General features: G+C 29.2%; 2 protein-coding genes across 3 annotated transcripts in view; one reads left to right on the top strand and one right to left on the bottom strand.

Moving 5' to 3' along the window:
• The first annotated feature begins 6,837 nt into the window (after positions 1–6,837).
• LOC126846090 (uncharacterized) lies at positions 6,838–14,599 on the top strand. The gene is made up of 3 exons (XM_050585211.1): positions 6,838–7,029; positions 9,872–10,093; positions 14,236–14,599. Exons 1-3 carry the CDS (start codon positions 6,960–6,962, stop codon positions 14,367–14,369), a joined length of 426 nt encoding a protein of 141 aa, XP_050441168.1. The 5' UTR covers positions 6,838–6,959; the 3' UTR covers positions 14,370–14,599.
• A 557-nt stretch (positions 14,600–15,156) lies between these two features.
• LOC126846091 (uncharacterized) overlaps positions 15,157–18,604 on the bottom strand; it is a 34,255-nt gene continuing 30,807 nt past the window's right edge. For both annotated transcript variants that reach the window (XM_050585212.1, XM_050585213.1), the window contains exons 10-12: positions 17,604–17,732; positions 16,849–17,166; positions 15,157–16,250 (exon numbers count right to left, since the gene is read on the bottom strand). In XM_050585212.1, coding sequence (XP_050441169.1) covers positions 16,197–16,250; positions 16,849–17,166; positions 17,604–17,732 — 501 coding nt within the window. In that variant the 3' untranslated portion in view covers positions 15,157–16,196. The remainder of the gene's footprint in view (positions 16,251–16,848; positions 17,167–17,603; positions 17,733–18,604) is intronic.

Genomic DNA, 18,604 nt, shown 5'->3' on the forward strand with positions numbered 1-18,604 from the left:
CAAAAAAGTATACGTTTTTTTTTCTGAATTAGAAAACATGTTCGCGAATAATTTGACTTAAGTCCTAAGAGCAGCACATTACATTATAACATTAATATCACATTTACATTAATTTGGTCATTTATTCCATTTATGGACGATTTTAATTTATCCATTAATTACTGAATATGCTTCAATAACGTTTAAAACAATTTAATGCTTGTTAGGGATTGTATATGATATGATGAACACCGATGTAGACACGCTATTATTGATCATATTTTATGTACATTTAAAATATATACATAACCATACACTGTTAACACTTATACTAATAGCCTAAATTATTTGCTTATGTAAGTGTGGTTTTAATACAGAACTTTGAAGGTTTTTTCAATTAAAACAAAAATGTGATCAATGATCATACTAGTATATTATGATCATTGACCTTAAAGCCTAAATAATATTGCCTTTGCTTCTCAGTTGGTTGTATACAGGGTGTTCAGAATTTATGTAACAAATGATTTTTTTTGGTGATATACTAAAATGTTGAAAAAATACTTAAGTGAAACATTTTTAATTTTTGTCAAACAATAATAATAATAGTTTTTGTATTATTTTTTTTTAAGTCAAAAACTAAGTTTAGGACGGATAACTTTTTTAACATAAATGGTATAATGTATACATTAAGTACGTTTTTTTACATAATTTGCTGAAAATGTTGACTGGTCGATAACCAGATTCAATCATTACATTCAGTCATTAGACGTTAAAATTTAGGACAGGTGGAGAAGGGTGGAGTTTAGTTTTATTTTTATCTCCACTTCACCTCCCATCCTATATTTAAAATCATGGGTTCTTACGGAAGGTTTTTTACACATGTGAGAGAATCAGGGTAAGCAGTATGAAAATAATTACCATTTTTCTTTGATTTCAGATGACACTGTTCATTTTCTAACCGGATAATGTGTGAAATAAGTTTCGGCAGCAATGAATAATTTGTAGTAATGGTTAATTTCTGGCTACACTGATACTCTCAACAATTTTACCGATTTTGAGATTTCATTGGCTATCTATATATATACACACATTTGTAGAGCACGTTTTCCAAATTACTGGTTAAACAAGTTTTATAACTTTTACAATTATTAGTTTTAAAAGTTTTTTCATGATTTCCGTAAGCACTTCTACAAAATGGACGTGTCTAATGTTTCAAAGAATAGTATGTAGCCAACAGTGCAGAAGTAAACATTTGGTTTTAATTCAATAAAAAATGTTAAGTTATTTAATTCTACTTTATATAACATCATCATAATTTAATTTTAACATCTTAAAATAATAATTTCATACGCTTAGTATTTCAAAATAAACATTGTCAATTCAAGGCGGCCGGTGTTGATTTCTTGGAGTTTTGACCATTTTGAGTTGTGTTTATCTGTCGTACACGGTACAACGTAACATTCCAAACTGCTATCAATGAAACAATTAATGAAGATTATTGTTTTTTATATGTGTCCTAGTATTGGAGTTAATAGATTTTACATTTACATACATTCAGTCAAAATGCTCCACTAGTTCACTAGTGCTTTAGGCGTTATTGTTCTCAAGAACTCTTATACCATATTTTGAATGTCTCTCTAGTTGACAAATATTCTTGTAGAGATTTTAAAGTATTGTATTTTAATTTTTAGCTTTTTAATTTTTAGGTAAGCATCGTGGTGTCTGAACTTTTTTTCGCTGTTTTGTATTAATTTATAACTTCTAAAAAAGTTCATCGCTTTGTGCGCACCACGACCGCGGTGAACTTCCTGTCCGTAGGACCTCTGACATTGTAATTATAATATAATCCGTTGACCGTTGTTAAAAGTTCTGCCACCCACTTTGTCGTTCTAACGTTATAAATTATTATTATTATTATAGACAATAATATTTCTCACCCTTGGGCGTCGTCCATAAACTTTGTGTGTAATACAAGAACGGTTGGCGATCGGCATGACACCAACCGCGTTAGTCAATTACACTCACTAAAAACAAAACGGAAATGGCGGCGTTGGCGGTAACTTAATGTTTTGTTAAATATCTTACAAATTAATTATGTGTGCTGATCTAAAACTATTTTAATCTCGCCGTACATAACACGAAAAACGTTTTAATTAAAATTTCGCTCGAAAACGGAACATTCACAAAGTATAATACAATACACAGCCTAGGTTTCTTGCATTTATTTATATATTTGCAAAACAGTAGGTAAAGAGATCACCGCGGAGTGCCGACAAATTTATATTGTTGAGTTGGGTTCTATACAGTTTTAAACGGAACTCCTTAATTTATTTAAGTTTTTCTTATAAAACACTTTAGAGAAACTACCTACTACTTTCTTTTAAACAGAAAACGTTCATTGTTGTTCTGTTTTTAACAAAATCTATCGTTATTATCCGTTTATCAAAACCGCACGTCATACTACATTATAACGAGTATATAGTAGTCACGGATAAACAAAAACAATTTTCTGGTAGTATTTTAGTTACACATCCAGTGGTGCTTGCGTTGCCAAAATCAAAGTTGAGCTCTTTTGCACTAAGATTTGGGTAAAGTGTGTTGTTTCGGATAACGCCCATATCTACCACATTCTTTAGGTGAATTCATGCACATGAGCATAGCGGCATTTCTGTAGCAGACCTAAAAAAAACAATCAACAGTTTTGTCGATCATTTTTGAAATCTTTTAAAATTGTGTTGGACATTCGTTAAAGAGATATAAGAGTATTCTAAAAATGCCATTAACCAAAAAATCGAACATAATAGTGTAATTAGAGTTTTTGCCTATGGCACATTGTTGTAGCGCTATCAAAATATTTTGGATTTGAGCATACTATTATACTTATATATATTTGGTTTGAGAAAAAAAACTCTTTTTGCAATAGTTTATTTTGAATGTTTCCGCGTTTATGGGTTGAAATAATATAATGGCTTATTTATTATAATTTTATATGATTTAATAATAGTTATTTGACCTGTTGGACTAAATAAGTAAATTTATCCTTGCTCTTTGTATAATAATAATATATTATGTTATAATATGTGACCGTCAATGGGAAAAGGGACTTTATCTTCAATATTTCAAAATCGTGGTTTTTGAATTTTACTATAACGTCAGTTATCTGTTGATACAAGATAACAATGATATGTCGATCCGTTTAAAAGTTATGAAAATTTAAGTTGGAACCCCTAATAAGTTAATTAGTTGATAAAAAGTTAGTTTTGCTCTCCTGACCAATTTGCTCCGGGAAGATAAGGTCTCTTGGTCCCATGTACGATATATTTTGACAAAAGTATGAAATTATTAAATGGTTATTGATAAGGTTTGTTACATGATGGCCACCAAATTCATGAACATAGTGGGCTCTTTGAAACTATTGCTTTGAAAAAAAAGTAAAACAAAGAAACCAAAATAACTATAATCCCTTAAATATTAGGTTTGTGTTTGGTATATATAATGGTCATTTCTAGACGATGAACACAAATTATAGTTAATAGAATTTATGTAAAATTTATAAAAATAACTTACAAATACTTAAAAATAGAATACTACAAACTCACAATTAGAAAAATGTTATTTAAATTAATTGGGTGGGGGGGGGGGGAGAGCTAACTTCATATACATAAAAACCGTACAATTTTAAAAATTGCAGTACTTGAAATTTAGAACCGACTCTCACATATTATGACGATTACTATTTTATTTTCACGGCAGAAAGTCTGTATTAGTTAAAAGCCCTTAAGCAAGTCTAAACATGGTGATAAATACTCACATACCATATAAATTATGAATACTTTGTTTTATCCTCAAGATTTTAGTCATCTACACAATTTATATAACTGTCATCCACTCATATTTATATGTATTAATAATTTAACACCTACTCAGGTGCGTGTCGTATCTCATATGCTATTTTTTGTGTACAAATGTATGATATTACCGAACTGCTAATGTTAGCAGAAAACCAATAGTTTTCAACTATTCTAATCTTGAAATATTTGCATGTATAGCAGTATACACTATACATGTATAGTATAACCTAAAGCTGTTAAATGAGAAGGAAAACGTCGTTTTAAGATTAATCAATGACAAAAGTTTAGAACCTAAAGTTTAGAACACAAATTGAACAAATACCTTTGTATTTTAAAACACTGATTTTGTAAATGATAAATACCTTTTTGGTTTAAGGAACATTGCTTTTATTTAAAACTACGATGGGTCAAAATTGGCTTTCCACAGTGCTACCTTCAAACTAGTTACCTACTGCATAGCTAATAAAGTTTCAAGTCATAAAGTACCACCACTGGGTGGCTTATATTTTGTAAGTAATACATAATTAGTAATTAGATGCCGTAAACACGTTAACCCTTCACCGCACAATCATCCATACTTGGATCAATTAAAAATTTGGAATTTTCAGCGAAACTAAAACTCAACAAATGTTTTTGTCATATTTGTAAGTGATATTAAGTAGATACATCCAATGCACATACTTTTTTTCGAACAAAAAAAAATCATGCAGTGCAGGGTTAATAACATTTGCTGTACCAAACTTTAGAAAAATTAAATACTATTTTATAACTTAACTTAAAATATTTTAATATTTTATATTATTGTAATTTAATTATAGTAAATAATTGTAAATTAACTAAAAATCGTTAAGTGTTAAAAAAAAAATTAATATAACATATTTTAAGACGATTAAAAAAAAAGAAAGAATTGTAATAATAAAATACTTAAGAATCCTATTTTCTGAACGGACTGCGACTTTCTATATGTTTACTAATTATAACGTGTCCATAACCCAAACGTGTATTATCCGAGTTTAAATATAACCATTATAATGAAGCATCAAATTAGTTTTTCGAGCAAACCCCTAAGGAAACGTAAAGCATGGAATTTAATTAAGGCTCCATTTGCTCGAAGTGTTGAACTACATTTTAATGTAAAGTTATTTTAACATATCCCTTTAAAAATATATTACTGTTATATCATTATACCGTTTCTATGTTTTTAGTATTAAATTAAGATTTTGTATCTTACAACACTGTGTTTAAATAGTAAATAGAAACTAAAAAGAACAAGCCAAATATACTCCAACTCAACATTATTATAAAAATAATGTATCAACTTGAAATTATTCCTAGTAATACCAAGAATTTGGAAATGGTTTTGTTGTTTTTAAGTATTTGTTTTTAATTAAAATTGCACATGTACCAGTTTAAAATTACTTAGTTTGAACTGCGGGGCCGATTTAATAGGTCAAGTAACCTAAACGAAACATTGTAAATTTTATATTTGACGTATATTTTTAATAATAAACTATTTGGTTTTTGTTAGAAGTTCAACTTCAGATTTTTAAGATTATTTCAATTAGTTAGGTACTATTAATCTAACTTTCAGACCCTAAATAAAAAAAAACATTTAAAAATGCGAAATAAGTTTGACTACTAACAAAATTGTACGTAATTCCCTTCTAGAGAAAAGGCTAATGATTTCATTTTTTACTACTAATCGGTAAAATGACATCTTTTTTTTTAACCAAGTAATTGCTAACCTGGGAGGGAATTGTTTACACATTACTTCCTCCCAGGCAAAATGACATCTAAAAATCACATCAAACAAATTTGGAACTATTTTGATTACTTCTAAAAAATTAGTAAATTTAGAGATTGTTTCAAATTGGAAGGGGTGATTTATTTTAACTAAAGGTCTTGCAATGTATCTTTGGGTGTATGATTTCTGATCTATGTGCTGGCTATAATATGCAGAAATTGTCTGGATTTATAAGTTCTCGTGTGGGCCCGGAAACAAACGTAAAACTAATACTTTCTCAGCTCTGGATCAAAGTAAACAATACCTTTTTTCTTTTTGTCCTCTTATACGTTATAAGGTACCTACTAGTGTTTAACCATCTACAATGAAAATAAGTGTATTGTAGTTAGTGTAATCAGCTGTGCCTATATATACCTCAGTAGGTTTTACCTATAACTTATTAGGCGCTAAATGTTAAGTTTATTTTCCGCTTGACGAAATCACTTTAAAAACGCGCGTTTGTGTCCTGATACAGCTTAGCTATATATTTTCTGTACTATGGTTTTTTGAAAATGGTTATTGGATTTAAAGGCTGACAATTTAATTGAAAATAAATCTTTTGTATGCGTAAATTATTTTGAAAAGTACCAACAATGTAGTGGCGATTTTATTATAACTACCATTTATAGTCAATAAAATATATAAATCCCTAAACAAATCATATATATTATCAATATCACCTTTATATTTTTTTATCATCGATAACCGATATATTTGTTTTTTAAAATCTAGAAATATGCACTGAAGCGTTTCTTTAACTAAAAAAAAAACACCTCCAACATCGTTAGTTTGATAATTTTCCGATCTAAACACGTTGTCACTAGTTCTCCGACACGTTTGGGTAATTTATTAACTAACCAAAAAGTTTATTTTAAATGTACGGTCCAAATAGGCGATTGAAGGCGCTTCAGAAATCTTGTGTATGAAGTCTATGTGACGGATGCTAATTATTATGGTATTTATGTACCAATAATATTGTTGTACGATAGTATAATATGTATTTTCATACTAGGAAAACTCGAATTGTATAACATTTTTTTTTTTTTTAAACTAAATTTTGAAACGTCACTGAACGGGCAACTGACCTCAGTAAGCGTTATTGTTGGTGGCTGCCTTGCGCCCCACGCAAATATTTCTACAACTCACCCTCGTCAGCGCTTCCATTGGCGGCCACCCCTATATAAACCTAATAACGACGTCTTCGGTGTCTCAGAATGCGCTGTGCATGTCGCCGACACCGTTGCCGCAGCATTTGAATCACTGTATTTCCGCCTTTTCCCCCCAAAAACGCTGTCATTCGATTGCACACGGTTCGTATCATTAACACCATAGTGCACATCTTCGTCATGTTTTACCTGCCTTCCATCACCGGTACCTTGGTGTTTTTCGTTGCCGCCAGCACCGCCCTCATGTCCGGTAAGAAGTCTGACTTACAATTTCTCAGCGCAGCCTTAATAACTAAAAAATATAACATTTATACTTGAAATACATTTCAACGGTTTCCACTCACAATAATATAAGTAGCGACGCCATGCATGTTTCTCAGCGCAGTCTTTTTAACTGAAAAATATAACGATTTACATTATAAATAAATTTCAACTGTTCCTAGTGAGTTCCTACTCACAATAGTATAAGTAACAACAAATCATATTATATGTTATAAATTATAATATTACCTCATCGCCGGTAGTAGAAAAAAATACGAAGGTAGAAGTAAAATACTGATGCGTTTTTATTTTAATAATATAAATTAAAAACTATCTGAAATGGTTAAAACCAAAATAATACAGGTGGATTTTATAAAATTCGTACAGGAATGCAAAACAAAAATTGTATTTCTAATTTATTCTTATGAGTGATGTTCAGTGAAAGAACATTGAATTTAAATTTGTACGACAAAATTATTTTTGAAATGCAAATTTTAAATAACTTTAAATATTACTGAATAGTATTATTTTTCTATTAAAACAATTATAGATGATCTTTATTTGTAAACACTAATTATTATAAAAGAGTTTTAATTTTTTATAACTTGTAAAACCGTGAACAGACTGTCAACATAATTAATATTCATTTGGTATAATAATTTTCAATATTGCAGAGAGGATTTAAAACCAATATAATTATATTAGTCTTAGTACTTAATAATTTGTGTTCCTATGCTTCAGGGAAACAATATTTTACGTTTTACTTCATCAATTAGGAAAAAAGTAATCAAATTAAAGCATTCAATTTAAGTTAGTATTAAAATTAACTTTGTCATTCAATTTAAAAATGGTTAATGTATCTTTAAAAATCAATTTCAAATAACGTTATGATCACTAAAACCACACATTTTTAATAGACAAATGATGATACACAGTTTGGTGGTTAATTAAAATCAAATCAAAATTTACAAATTTAAGTAATGTAATGTAACTAATGGCATTTGTTGTCGAAGTTTTTAACTCTTAATAAGACCAATAAAAACATTTACATATATATAAATATATATAATATATATATTCGATGGCTACTAAGCAAAAAAAGTTTGCTCAACTCTTAATGAGTCTGCCATTTAAAAACAATTAAAAATAATTACAATACTCTATAAAATCAATGCACAACATTTTTTGTAATAATTTATACCAATTAAACATCTGTAAAGGGCATAATAATAATAATATCGTTCTCTCACATATAATATTACCCCTAATTGAATCTACTAGCTAATGATTTGTTTGATGTTATTTAATGTTTTTAAATTTACAAGCTCACAAAAATCAAAATACATTTCAGTGTTAAAAGTAAATAACTGTTAAGATATTACCATTCTGGTAATTTTTTGTAAAATGTTGAGGGCAACATCAATTTTAACTTGTTTTACTGAGTAGAATATATAAAATACATAATAATGCTTATATGAACCTACCCTCGTACACGTTGTACTTCTTGGTCGATTAACTCGTATGAAATTATCCATATTATAAAACATTGTAAAATCAATACCTTTTCAGCTCCACATTGAATTTGAGAACACACTATTTAAAAACATCAATACATTTTTTTTAAATTTAGATATTCCATAGAGTTGCGATAAAAAAAAATTACGGATGATTGACGTTTCAAAGTAATGAAAAGAACACATTAACCGTTTTACCGAAATAGAGATTTAAGGTATTGATAAGTAACACTATATAATATGGTATCTAATTTAATTTTGGAATTATCAATAAGCATCTTAATGTATATAATATAACAATATATATGTACATATATTATACTATATTACATACACTATATATTATATACATTAAAATAGATAGAAAAATAAATTAAGGTAACCCTATAAAACCTATCTTATGGCTTACAATTTGAATTAAATAGTTCCGACGAGCATATTCTAAGTGACCTAAAAGTACTTCAATTGTTTTAAATGTATTTTCGCTTGTAGTAGTATATTAAAACACCAGTCAGCAACCATGAAGTCAAAACCACTCCCGATTTTTAGGATTTTGGGTTTCGGGGTTTGGCTAAGGGTCTAAAAACGTTTACATTTTTTTTTTCGCATTATCCAGATTTTTGTCGTGGTTTTAACCCGTTTTGGCTCTCTGTCAGAAACCTTAGAACAAGAGAAGAACGAAGACAAAATGTAAGGATTTAAATAGCTAAAATACAAACAGCACCGCACCGGTTTTTATTATATTATAGTCACAAATTGTATTTTGAAAGTATGGTTACGAATAAAAATTAATTATTATTATTTGGTAACACGCAGACACGACAGAGTGATTTTAATTAGTACTTGATATCTTGTTATCGTTTAAATTATTTTTGAAGTTTTTAAATGTTAATATCAAACATAATAATGTATTTATGCTGTAAAAATGTTGAGTTTTGAAAATAACTCATGAATTTCATGAATTTGATGTGACCGCATCGAAATTGAAGTCGATGATTCTAATAGTGTAACGATGAGCACATTCATAACCAACATAGCGTTTTCCATCAAAGAAAAACGCTGTCCAACTAGCTTAGCCGCTGCCAGAGTGTAGTCCGGCCTTTCCCTATCAGAAATGACCGATTTTCCACGCTCCGATTATTATTTTTCCTTTGATCATTCGCTTGTGAATGATAGGTTTTTTTATTTTCTGGCCTTAAGCCGGTTTTTTAATTTGGCATAGGCGTACCCTACATACATGCCCGTTGCAACATCATACTCAACTGTTTTTAGGATTACAGCAATTGCATTTACATAAAATATTATGGTGATTTTTAGACGATGGAGCCGAAGGACTTCCGACTGGGCCTTGGGACGACAGCCGAATGGACGAGAGGATCTATGCGGATACGCCACACTATCTGACTTATCAGCTTAACAGCAAGAGGTATTCGGTGCCGTACCATCCTGTTGCCAGATTGAGGGCTAGCCAAGCTGGGGTGGTGTTGCCTTACGCCATGATCACCAATCGCGAATACATGAACGACGAGGGGAACCGATGTAAGTAATGTGGTTTGTCTTTAGTATCCATTCGCATTTGCTACAAAAACAAAAAACTATAAAATATCTAGTTAACCGAGAACAGCGCCATTACACGTCATGTTATTTTACACGGAATGGTAGTTAATGAAGAGAATTGATGTTCTGAAATCTGTAACCGCCCCCTCCTGTTACCCCTACAAACAAGAGATTATTCCATGATGAAAAGTAAAAATTTTTTTTTCTAGAAAAAGCGCTTATTTTTTATAATTAACTAGTGAGAAAACATCAGTACTCAGCGTAGTGGTATCGTCGAACCACAATAACACTATTTTATCAGATGCATCGCTTACAAAAAAGAAATACTAAGAAAATACATTACTTTTAAATGGTTATATTATGGCGGAGTAACATAAAAAAATGAATTTTTTTTTGTAAAGTGTGATAATGGCAAAGTTAAGATAAAATGCTGATATTTTAGTGCATTTTTCAAAAGTCATATTTTTATCGAATTCTCAGGTCAACTTAACTTAAAAAAATAAAACCCATAATTTTAATTCACTTTCAATTCCCATTAAAATGTTTTAAGTTACTTAACCAAATAAATGTTGACTGCGACAACAGCTAAGTTAACATTTTTTTAGGAGTTATTTTAAGTTGGTACATTAATAACAATTATTTTGAAATGTTTGATAATCAGTTTTACACAATATAACAATTTTAACAGCTGTTGTATAATGCATATATGTGTGTTCTACAAAATATCTTACTTGTTTTATTTTTATTTAAAATTTTGGGCGCTCTTATTAGATTTTAAAAATTGTTTATAGAAGTTTTTTTTTTTTTTATTTGAAATATACAATCTATGCCCTAGGCATAATAAGAATATGGGCTACAAGTAATTTTCACATGAATAGGGTGAGGGAAGAAACCATCCAGTGATCGCACTTCCTTTTGCTTATTTATATATAAATCTTATATATAAATTTTTAAATTTTTACTTTTTTTTTTTTTGGTTAATCATTAAGGAGATCTCTACACCAGTTTCTTTTTATAGAAGTTATTTTTAAATTAGACATTCAAAAATAACGTTAACATATTCACATTTCATATCAAACTAAATATTCTACTGACTGCCTAATTTATATTGGCACACTGTATAACCAAGTACTTGTACCAAGTTATACAATAAAATAAAGGTAATTCATCAATAAATGGGAGAAAGAACTACGTTCCTCGTTTGATTGTGGAGTACCCCAGACGGATGGCCTCTCCACAAAAGTCATTCAAGCTGTTTTGTCAGCAATAAAACATATTATAAAATAAAAAAAAATTGTTAACAGATTGAGTTATTTAGAAAACAAATAAAATGAAAAACCTTTTTTATGTACAACTACGCCCGCTGTGTCATTATTTTTAATAAACTGATTGAGTATAGATTTTTTAATATAGATTCTTCAGTGAGTATTAATTATTATTTTAACCTTAAGACCTTACAACAAAAAGAAAAAAGTACAAGGTGAACATGTCGAAACCGTTTCGATAATAGTTCAAAACAATATCATAATTTCACAAAAAAATGTTAAACAAAATAGTGGTCAAAACATTACATTTGAATACTCTCCCTCCCCTCTCCGTGCAGATAATCAGACTTCTGTTGTATAACCCGGAACACGAGTCCTATATAGTTACTCCTACGACTGACTTATCAAAAAAATAACTTCCCGCTTCCGAATAATATACTGTTACGTTATATTTGTTTCCACTGTTCAAAAAAATATGCAATGTATTTATACATTAAAAACATAATAAAAAATATTTTTTCGCGAGAACCACACTAAATACTGTGCGCTACTATTGTTAATCAACTTGAGTAATAATATTAAATATTTTAGACACCAAACAATATTATAAATGCAGTTCCAACAAACGTTTGCCGCCGCAGGCTTTTAAAAATGAGAAATGTCTTATTCTTTAATCATACCACTAAATATATGTGTACCTACATAGAACTATACGGCCCACATCAAATAACACAATTGTTATATAAACTGAATAAATATACAACAGCTAGAGTTTTTATTGCCAAAATTAAATTAAAACAGATATAAAAAAAAGAAATAAAAGTCTGTTATAACCAATAGTGAATAGATGGATAATTAGTTGTACTTATTAGAGTATACTACAGTAGAAGTATGCGAATAGTATAGGTACTATATTAAAACAATAAACCCCACGACTTTGAAACTATTACAGCTAAAAACTAATCTTTTATCAACATCTGGAAACTCGCAAACTTGTAATAATCATTTAGTAGTTGAAATTAAAATTAGACTACTCGAATTATTAAATATAACACTTGCGAAATTAAAACCATTTTTGGTCATATTCTTGAAATTCGTTATGTAAATCTTGTTGTTTTTTGTACCTACACGAATGCAGTTATAGAACAGACTCAACATTAAATTTTATTATGTTTTTAAATTTCAAAAATAAACTACAATACTTTCAGCGGATGTGTAAAAAGCTTTAAAAAATGTGGACATTTTTACAACGCTTACATTATGTTATTATGGAAATTTCGAAACGGTTATCGATTTGGTCGTTAATGGGTTTCCCGGTCAGACGATACCAATGTAAGAAAATAAGTCTTTAGGGTGATGTATATAAAATTAACTTGTAGAGAGTGCATATGTGTATATAGCATCGTGAACTCTTCTTAACTTGCACTACAATGATAAACAAAAAAAACCCATTAAGACGTTGAAAATCGTTGATGGAAGAAATCTAATTTTAGTTATATTTCAAAAGTAATGTGTCCATAAAGAAAGAAAATGTTAGCCTTTGGAAACATAAAACCCGAGAACGAATACTGTAATATCCTTTCAATGGTAATAATACACTCACTAGGTTTTTTTTAATAGGTACCTGTACATTAGTTCTTTGTTTAGTTTAGTAGACCAGCATGACGTATAATATTACAAATCCTATTACATGGGCTATTCATTTTATTCAAAAACAATGTCAAAGAATTTTGAATTTGTATACAAAAATATATTTAAAAAAATACAGCATGTAGGTATAGAGATGCAGTAGAAAGTAACAATGTTTCAGGATATGAGTTATCGGTAAGAATTATTGAGTCACAGTTCGTTTCTTTAAATTATATAGTAGTTTTTTTTAAAGAAATTAGCATACATCAATAATGTAATACTACAGGCGTAGACTAGGCAACACAAACTGTACCTATCAAACGGAAACTGCATTATTTTGTCAATAGGGCGCCAGTATTAATTTTGGATTTTAATAGTGTTTACTTTCTTACAACCTGTTTACCAATTATGATATGCCAACAAATAGGTAAGCAGACAATTTCAAAAAGAAACCTATGTTCAAAAAATTAAATTGCCCCTCCTTAACCAAATGTACAGGATTGTGATACATTATTTTTATATCCCAAGGTACAATGTTTTTAAACTTATTTGCTATTTTTATAAACTACACTTTTATTTTCCTTGGATTGTTAATTCTATATTTATTGTCTAAAATACCTACGTAACGATGGTTGTTATGTATATTACCTATAGTAATAATAATACAAACTCGTTATTTCTTTTGGTATTTTATCAAATAATTTTTTTTTTTATTGATATAATAAGCTTCGTCTTTAAAGGTCATTGGCTACTCAAGTCGTATTTATAGCTTTAATAAATACATATTTTTTTAAAATGAAAATTATGTATAGATGGAAAGAAAAACTTGCAGTGTTTTCCTCCGCTTTCCCATCGATTAATATAGTATCACGTTTTATTAACCGTTTTATTTTTAATATTGATTTTAAAAGCTACTTTTTCCGAGGTATGCTAATATACCTTTCAACAAAAAATATTTTTTTTTTTTAAAGATGGAGAACACTATAGCGGAGACAGCAAAGATACGTTGGCGGTTTAACTATACTTTATCAATTAAATTTTACATATTATTATTATTATTGTCAATATAATTACTATCACTATTATAATAACGAACCCCTCTAGTTTACTGGCGTCCGTTTAATAAAAGCTTTTTTGGGGTATATATTTCATGTACTCGTTGTTTTTTTTTTTACTTAGTCTTCAATAAGTAAACAACCGTAAATCTGTTTTTGTGTTTCTCTTTCTTAGTCGAACCCGTGTGGAAGCCTAATGCAGCCGAACTCCTGACGATGCTGATGAACCGCAGAAAGAACACCGAACCCGGATTTGACAACACAAACTTCATGCGCTTCGGCATAAGCAAAAGAGCGCACGTGGATTAGTCAGAAAAACGGATAAAGCCATCGTTTCCCGACAACCATGTTTCTTTCCAAAAAAATAAAAATTATAAAAATATTGCATTTACATACCAAGTAGTTTGTGTGGTCAGAGAATGAAAAACATAATATTACCTATATTATTATAAACGTACAACATTAAGGTTTTTTTTTTTTGTTATTTAATTGATTTTAATAAAACAAATTTTGTTTCTATACATCACATTGTATTTACGAACAGTTATAATAAAAACAATATGTATATCATAATATAATAAAAGAGATTATAATGGTTTTTCAAGTCCGGCAAGACACTTATAATATCGTGTTGTGTCCAACCCGACTACATACAATACAATATGATAATATAATAATAACATATGTTTAAATAATACATAGTTTATATTATGTTTATTTATACACACAAACACTGTATAATGATATACAAACTTATTAAAAAAAAACAAAAAAATTTCAAAATCTCGAGTCTGCATCAATATTGGATACAAAAAAAAGTAAATATTCGGATTCGAGAGATTTGGTACGATATTCGAGACCAGTATTTAAAAAAAACAAAACATTATATCATAATCTTGTGTAAAATGATCGTGGAGAGTAATAAGAATTATCACATACACAAACCGATCGATTAATGATAATATATAAAATATCAGTTAAGGTGTTCATAATATAATTTAACATTATCAAACACTTTGTCGGGTCTTTAACTCTTATCAGATATTTTCTATAAAATAAAATAATACTAATCATAAATCATAATCATTCATAACTTTCTTCTATTGTTTTTTGTTTTTTTTTGTTTTTAGATGAATTCTACATTATAATATTTTACAAAAACATATCATAACGATAATAATATATAACAGCCGTATGCCACACTAGAGAGAGAAATCAAGGTAAAGGTATTGTTAGGGTGTTACAAATTAACAAATGCAAAAGAAAGAAACAAACAAAAAACGGCCAAAAGAGAAAATATTATGTTTTGTATCACTCGGTCTGAGTTCTACGGTTTTTCGATGAGATAATATTTTCTTTTTTTTTATTATCATAGTAAATCACTATTTGGTTACCGGGAATCAACACACGCTTAAAAAATAATTTAAAAATATATATTTATATAACAATAATTATCGGATATTAAATTACTTACAAGCACCTAAATGGGATATTATGGATATTGAAATCATATCATAATAGTAATAATAGTACTGTTATAATTATAGATTTGTTTTTTATGGTTTTTTTTTTTTTTATTAGCAGAATGTAAAATATATATAAAAAGAGGAACTTTTTTTGTTTTATCATTAAACACGATTAGAACGATTAAGTCGTCAACGCTTATAAACAACAAACATTGGGCTAATTTGTTCGAACAAAATTAACGCGGTACGCAGTCAACAAAGATTAGCATATTAATGTAAAAAAGAACACGAATAAAATAATGTAATAAATGATTATACCATTGACAACAATAATTATTGTTGTGGAATTCTTCTTCTGGTCGAATAGAAATTATAATGATAATTTTAATTTTTTTAAACTTATCACGAAACAGAATGTCATTTAAGATAATAAATAACAATGGATAATATATTTAAAAAAAATTAACGTCTTGAATTGGAGAGATCTATTGTAACGTTAAAAATAGTACAGACACAGTAATAGTTGCTCATAAAAAGTCATGCGCACATTATCATTGGGACCCGTACCGCGCTTAGAAGAGAGACAACATACTTAAATTTCTAATAGGTTATAAAAAAAGACACAATAATTAGGCAAATATGTACAAAAAAAAAACTAATTGACTACCACTCAAATTGAGTCCAATACTCCTCCTGATAGTTTGCTCGCATACAGATTTATCACCTGAAACAGTTAAATAAAAATTAATAACAGGCTAATGGCCAAGCTTGCAAAGCCTTACTTCTAGAGAAATATTAATAAATTAAACCCAACGATATTATAAAAAAATTAATTCAACGGGTATTTTTTAACTTGACAAGTTACTAACCACCTGTTTTATTACAACTCATGAGTACCTAGCCCTAAAAAATATGATTCTATTTATAAGCTAAAATTGTTTGCTAATATATTTTACTTGTCTTGATTAGAGTGGGGCGAAATGTAATAAAATAACGAATAAAACCAAAAACAAATCATTTGTTTGTTTTTTTTAATTGGAATATAATGATAATATCTTATTCGAATATTTTTCTTTTTTATAAAATACAAAAGGAAACGTTTTTAATGTAGGTAATACAGAAATACAAACACCATAAAAGTTCCGAAGGGCGTTTTTTATTGGTACGAAACGTATTATTTGTATAGGCCACACTATTACTGTCCATTAATGGAACTAGCTATAATATATGTAGAGTTAACTATGTAAATTAGTTGGTGCCCAACTCTGCGTTTATCAATATTATTGATGCTGCAAAGACTTTGGTTATGCAACGATAATCACCTTGTAGATAAACGCGTATTGATCTCTGGTCTGCACTGCACCGGCTCTACATCTTCGTATGTTGTACACGGTCTTAGGCACGTCCACGTTTCGGGTGAGTTCAAATTCTCGGATACCTAAGTCACAGGCAATCACCGTGCCCGTCCTGCCGGTACCCGGACTGCAATGCACCACGTGTGGGCCCATGTTAGACTTCATATGCGACCGAGCTTCCATCAAGAAATTCATCATGGCACTACAGTCGGACGGGACACCCTGTGCCGGCCAACCGCCGTACCACAAGTGTGTGATATCCCTCCATAGGTTTGTCTCGAGATTCTAAAAAAAGAAACAAAAATATTAATAAAGCGAGTGAACAGAAGCTTCGAACAAGTAGCAGCTACAAATAAAGTTACGCATCAAACAAAAAACCGCCTACATTTTCCAAAAAAAAAAAATATTTTTAAAAAACTCGTCTTGTTCGCCCCTGTGCCAAACTTAAAAATAGTTGTGAAATTAGGTCCGGTTAGACAAGAAAAAAAAAGTTTCAAAATTCCAAAGTACAAAAGGCTTAGCATAACATGTACATTGACATCCTTCGTAAAAATAAAAATATGCAGTGTTTGCATGTAAGCCGGTTCACGTAAAAGATAGATATTATTTTTGAGATTTCAATAGAAGTATAACATTTGATTGAATGAAATTCAATAGAATTATTATTATTTTAGTTATAAGAAGTCAATCAGGCAGCGTCAGTCGACGAATGGCTTTCTTACTTTCAGTTGTAGGCTGGAAACGATGAACTTTTCTTTGACTTCTCGTTTCTTTAAAGTCACTTGAAAATCTCCGAACAAACGATGACAGTCTAAGACTTCTGAAGGCGGTAAATAATCGGCACACTTTTCCTGTTGGAAAAAAATACATTCAATTATTTTGTGTTATTCATAGTAATACAATTATTTTTGACAAAACAAAACGAGTGGTTTTTTTTCATTGCGCGTTGCGTTTGATTCCATAATTCTACAAGTGTTGTTTTATATTATAATTTATCTTTTTATTACAGCACTTCGATAACAAATCCCAGTTAATAGTTTTGACTGCAATAAACGTGATAAAAAACAATATTCAGAAGCTCAAATTGATTAATGACTGTAATCGAATAGTGCCTAATGTATATGCAAAATAGTTTTGAAGAAAAAACCCATAATTTTGGTACTTTATCACGGATTACCTTCAATTTTTGGAAAACCTGAAATTCATCAACTTATTGATATCGATATTTTTTACCTGTATGAATTAATAAAATTATTTCAGTGGGAGGGGCATGGTGAAAAGCATCAAGTATTTTTTAATTGATCCTAAAACCGCTCAAACCGAATAGTAGCAATCAAGAAGAATCCTATCAAGTATGATATAAATATTTATATTATTATTGTTTTGTCCTTAACAAGAACGTTAGCAATCAAGTTGAAGTAAAAAAAAGTGTTTAAAATTGATTCGAAGGTCTTCAATTTAAATTCTATCTCAAAATTAAAGAGTAAAACTATCTTGTGATAGTGTGACCTTGAAGTTTTTGAACCATGTCGTTAACACGATTTCAGTTTTTCAGACGTTAAATTAAACTATTAACAACAATTAACACTGTTATAATAATAAGTAGAGTTTTTTTCTAATCGTTAGCACTTAAGTTGCTTGATAAAATTTAACTTGTTTTTTTTTTTTAATAATGTTGCGATACACACATATATACCAAGACTTGTACTATTAAATAACGAAA

This window comes from Adelges cooleyi, unplaced genomic scaffold, assembly GCF_023614345.1.
Source record: "Adelges cooleyi isolate 19-005CV unplaced genomic scaffold, UGA_ACOO_1.1 ACOO_flye_CR_arks_rails_tigmint_CR_PRNA_9, whole genome shotgun sequence".
Taxonomy (NCBI): Eukaryota; Metazoa; Arthropoda; class Insecta; order Hemiptera; family Adelgidae; genus Adelges; species Adelges cooleyi.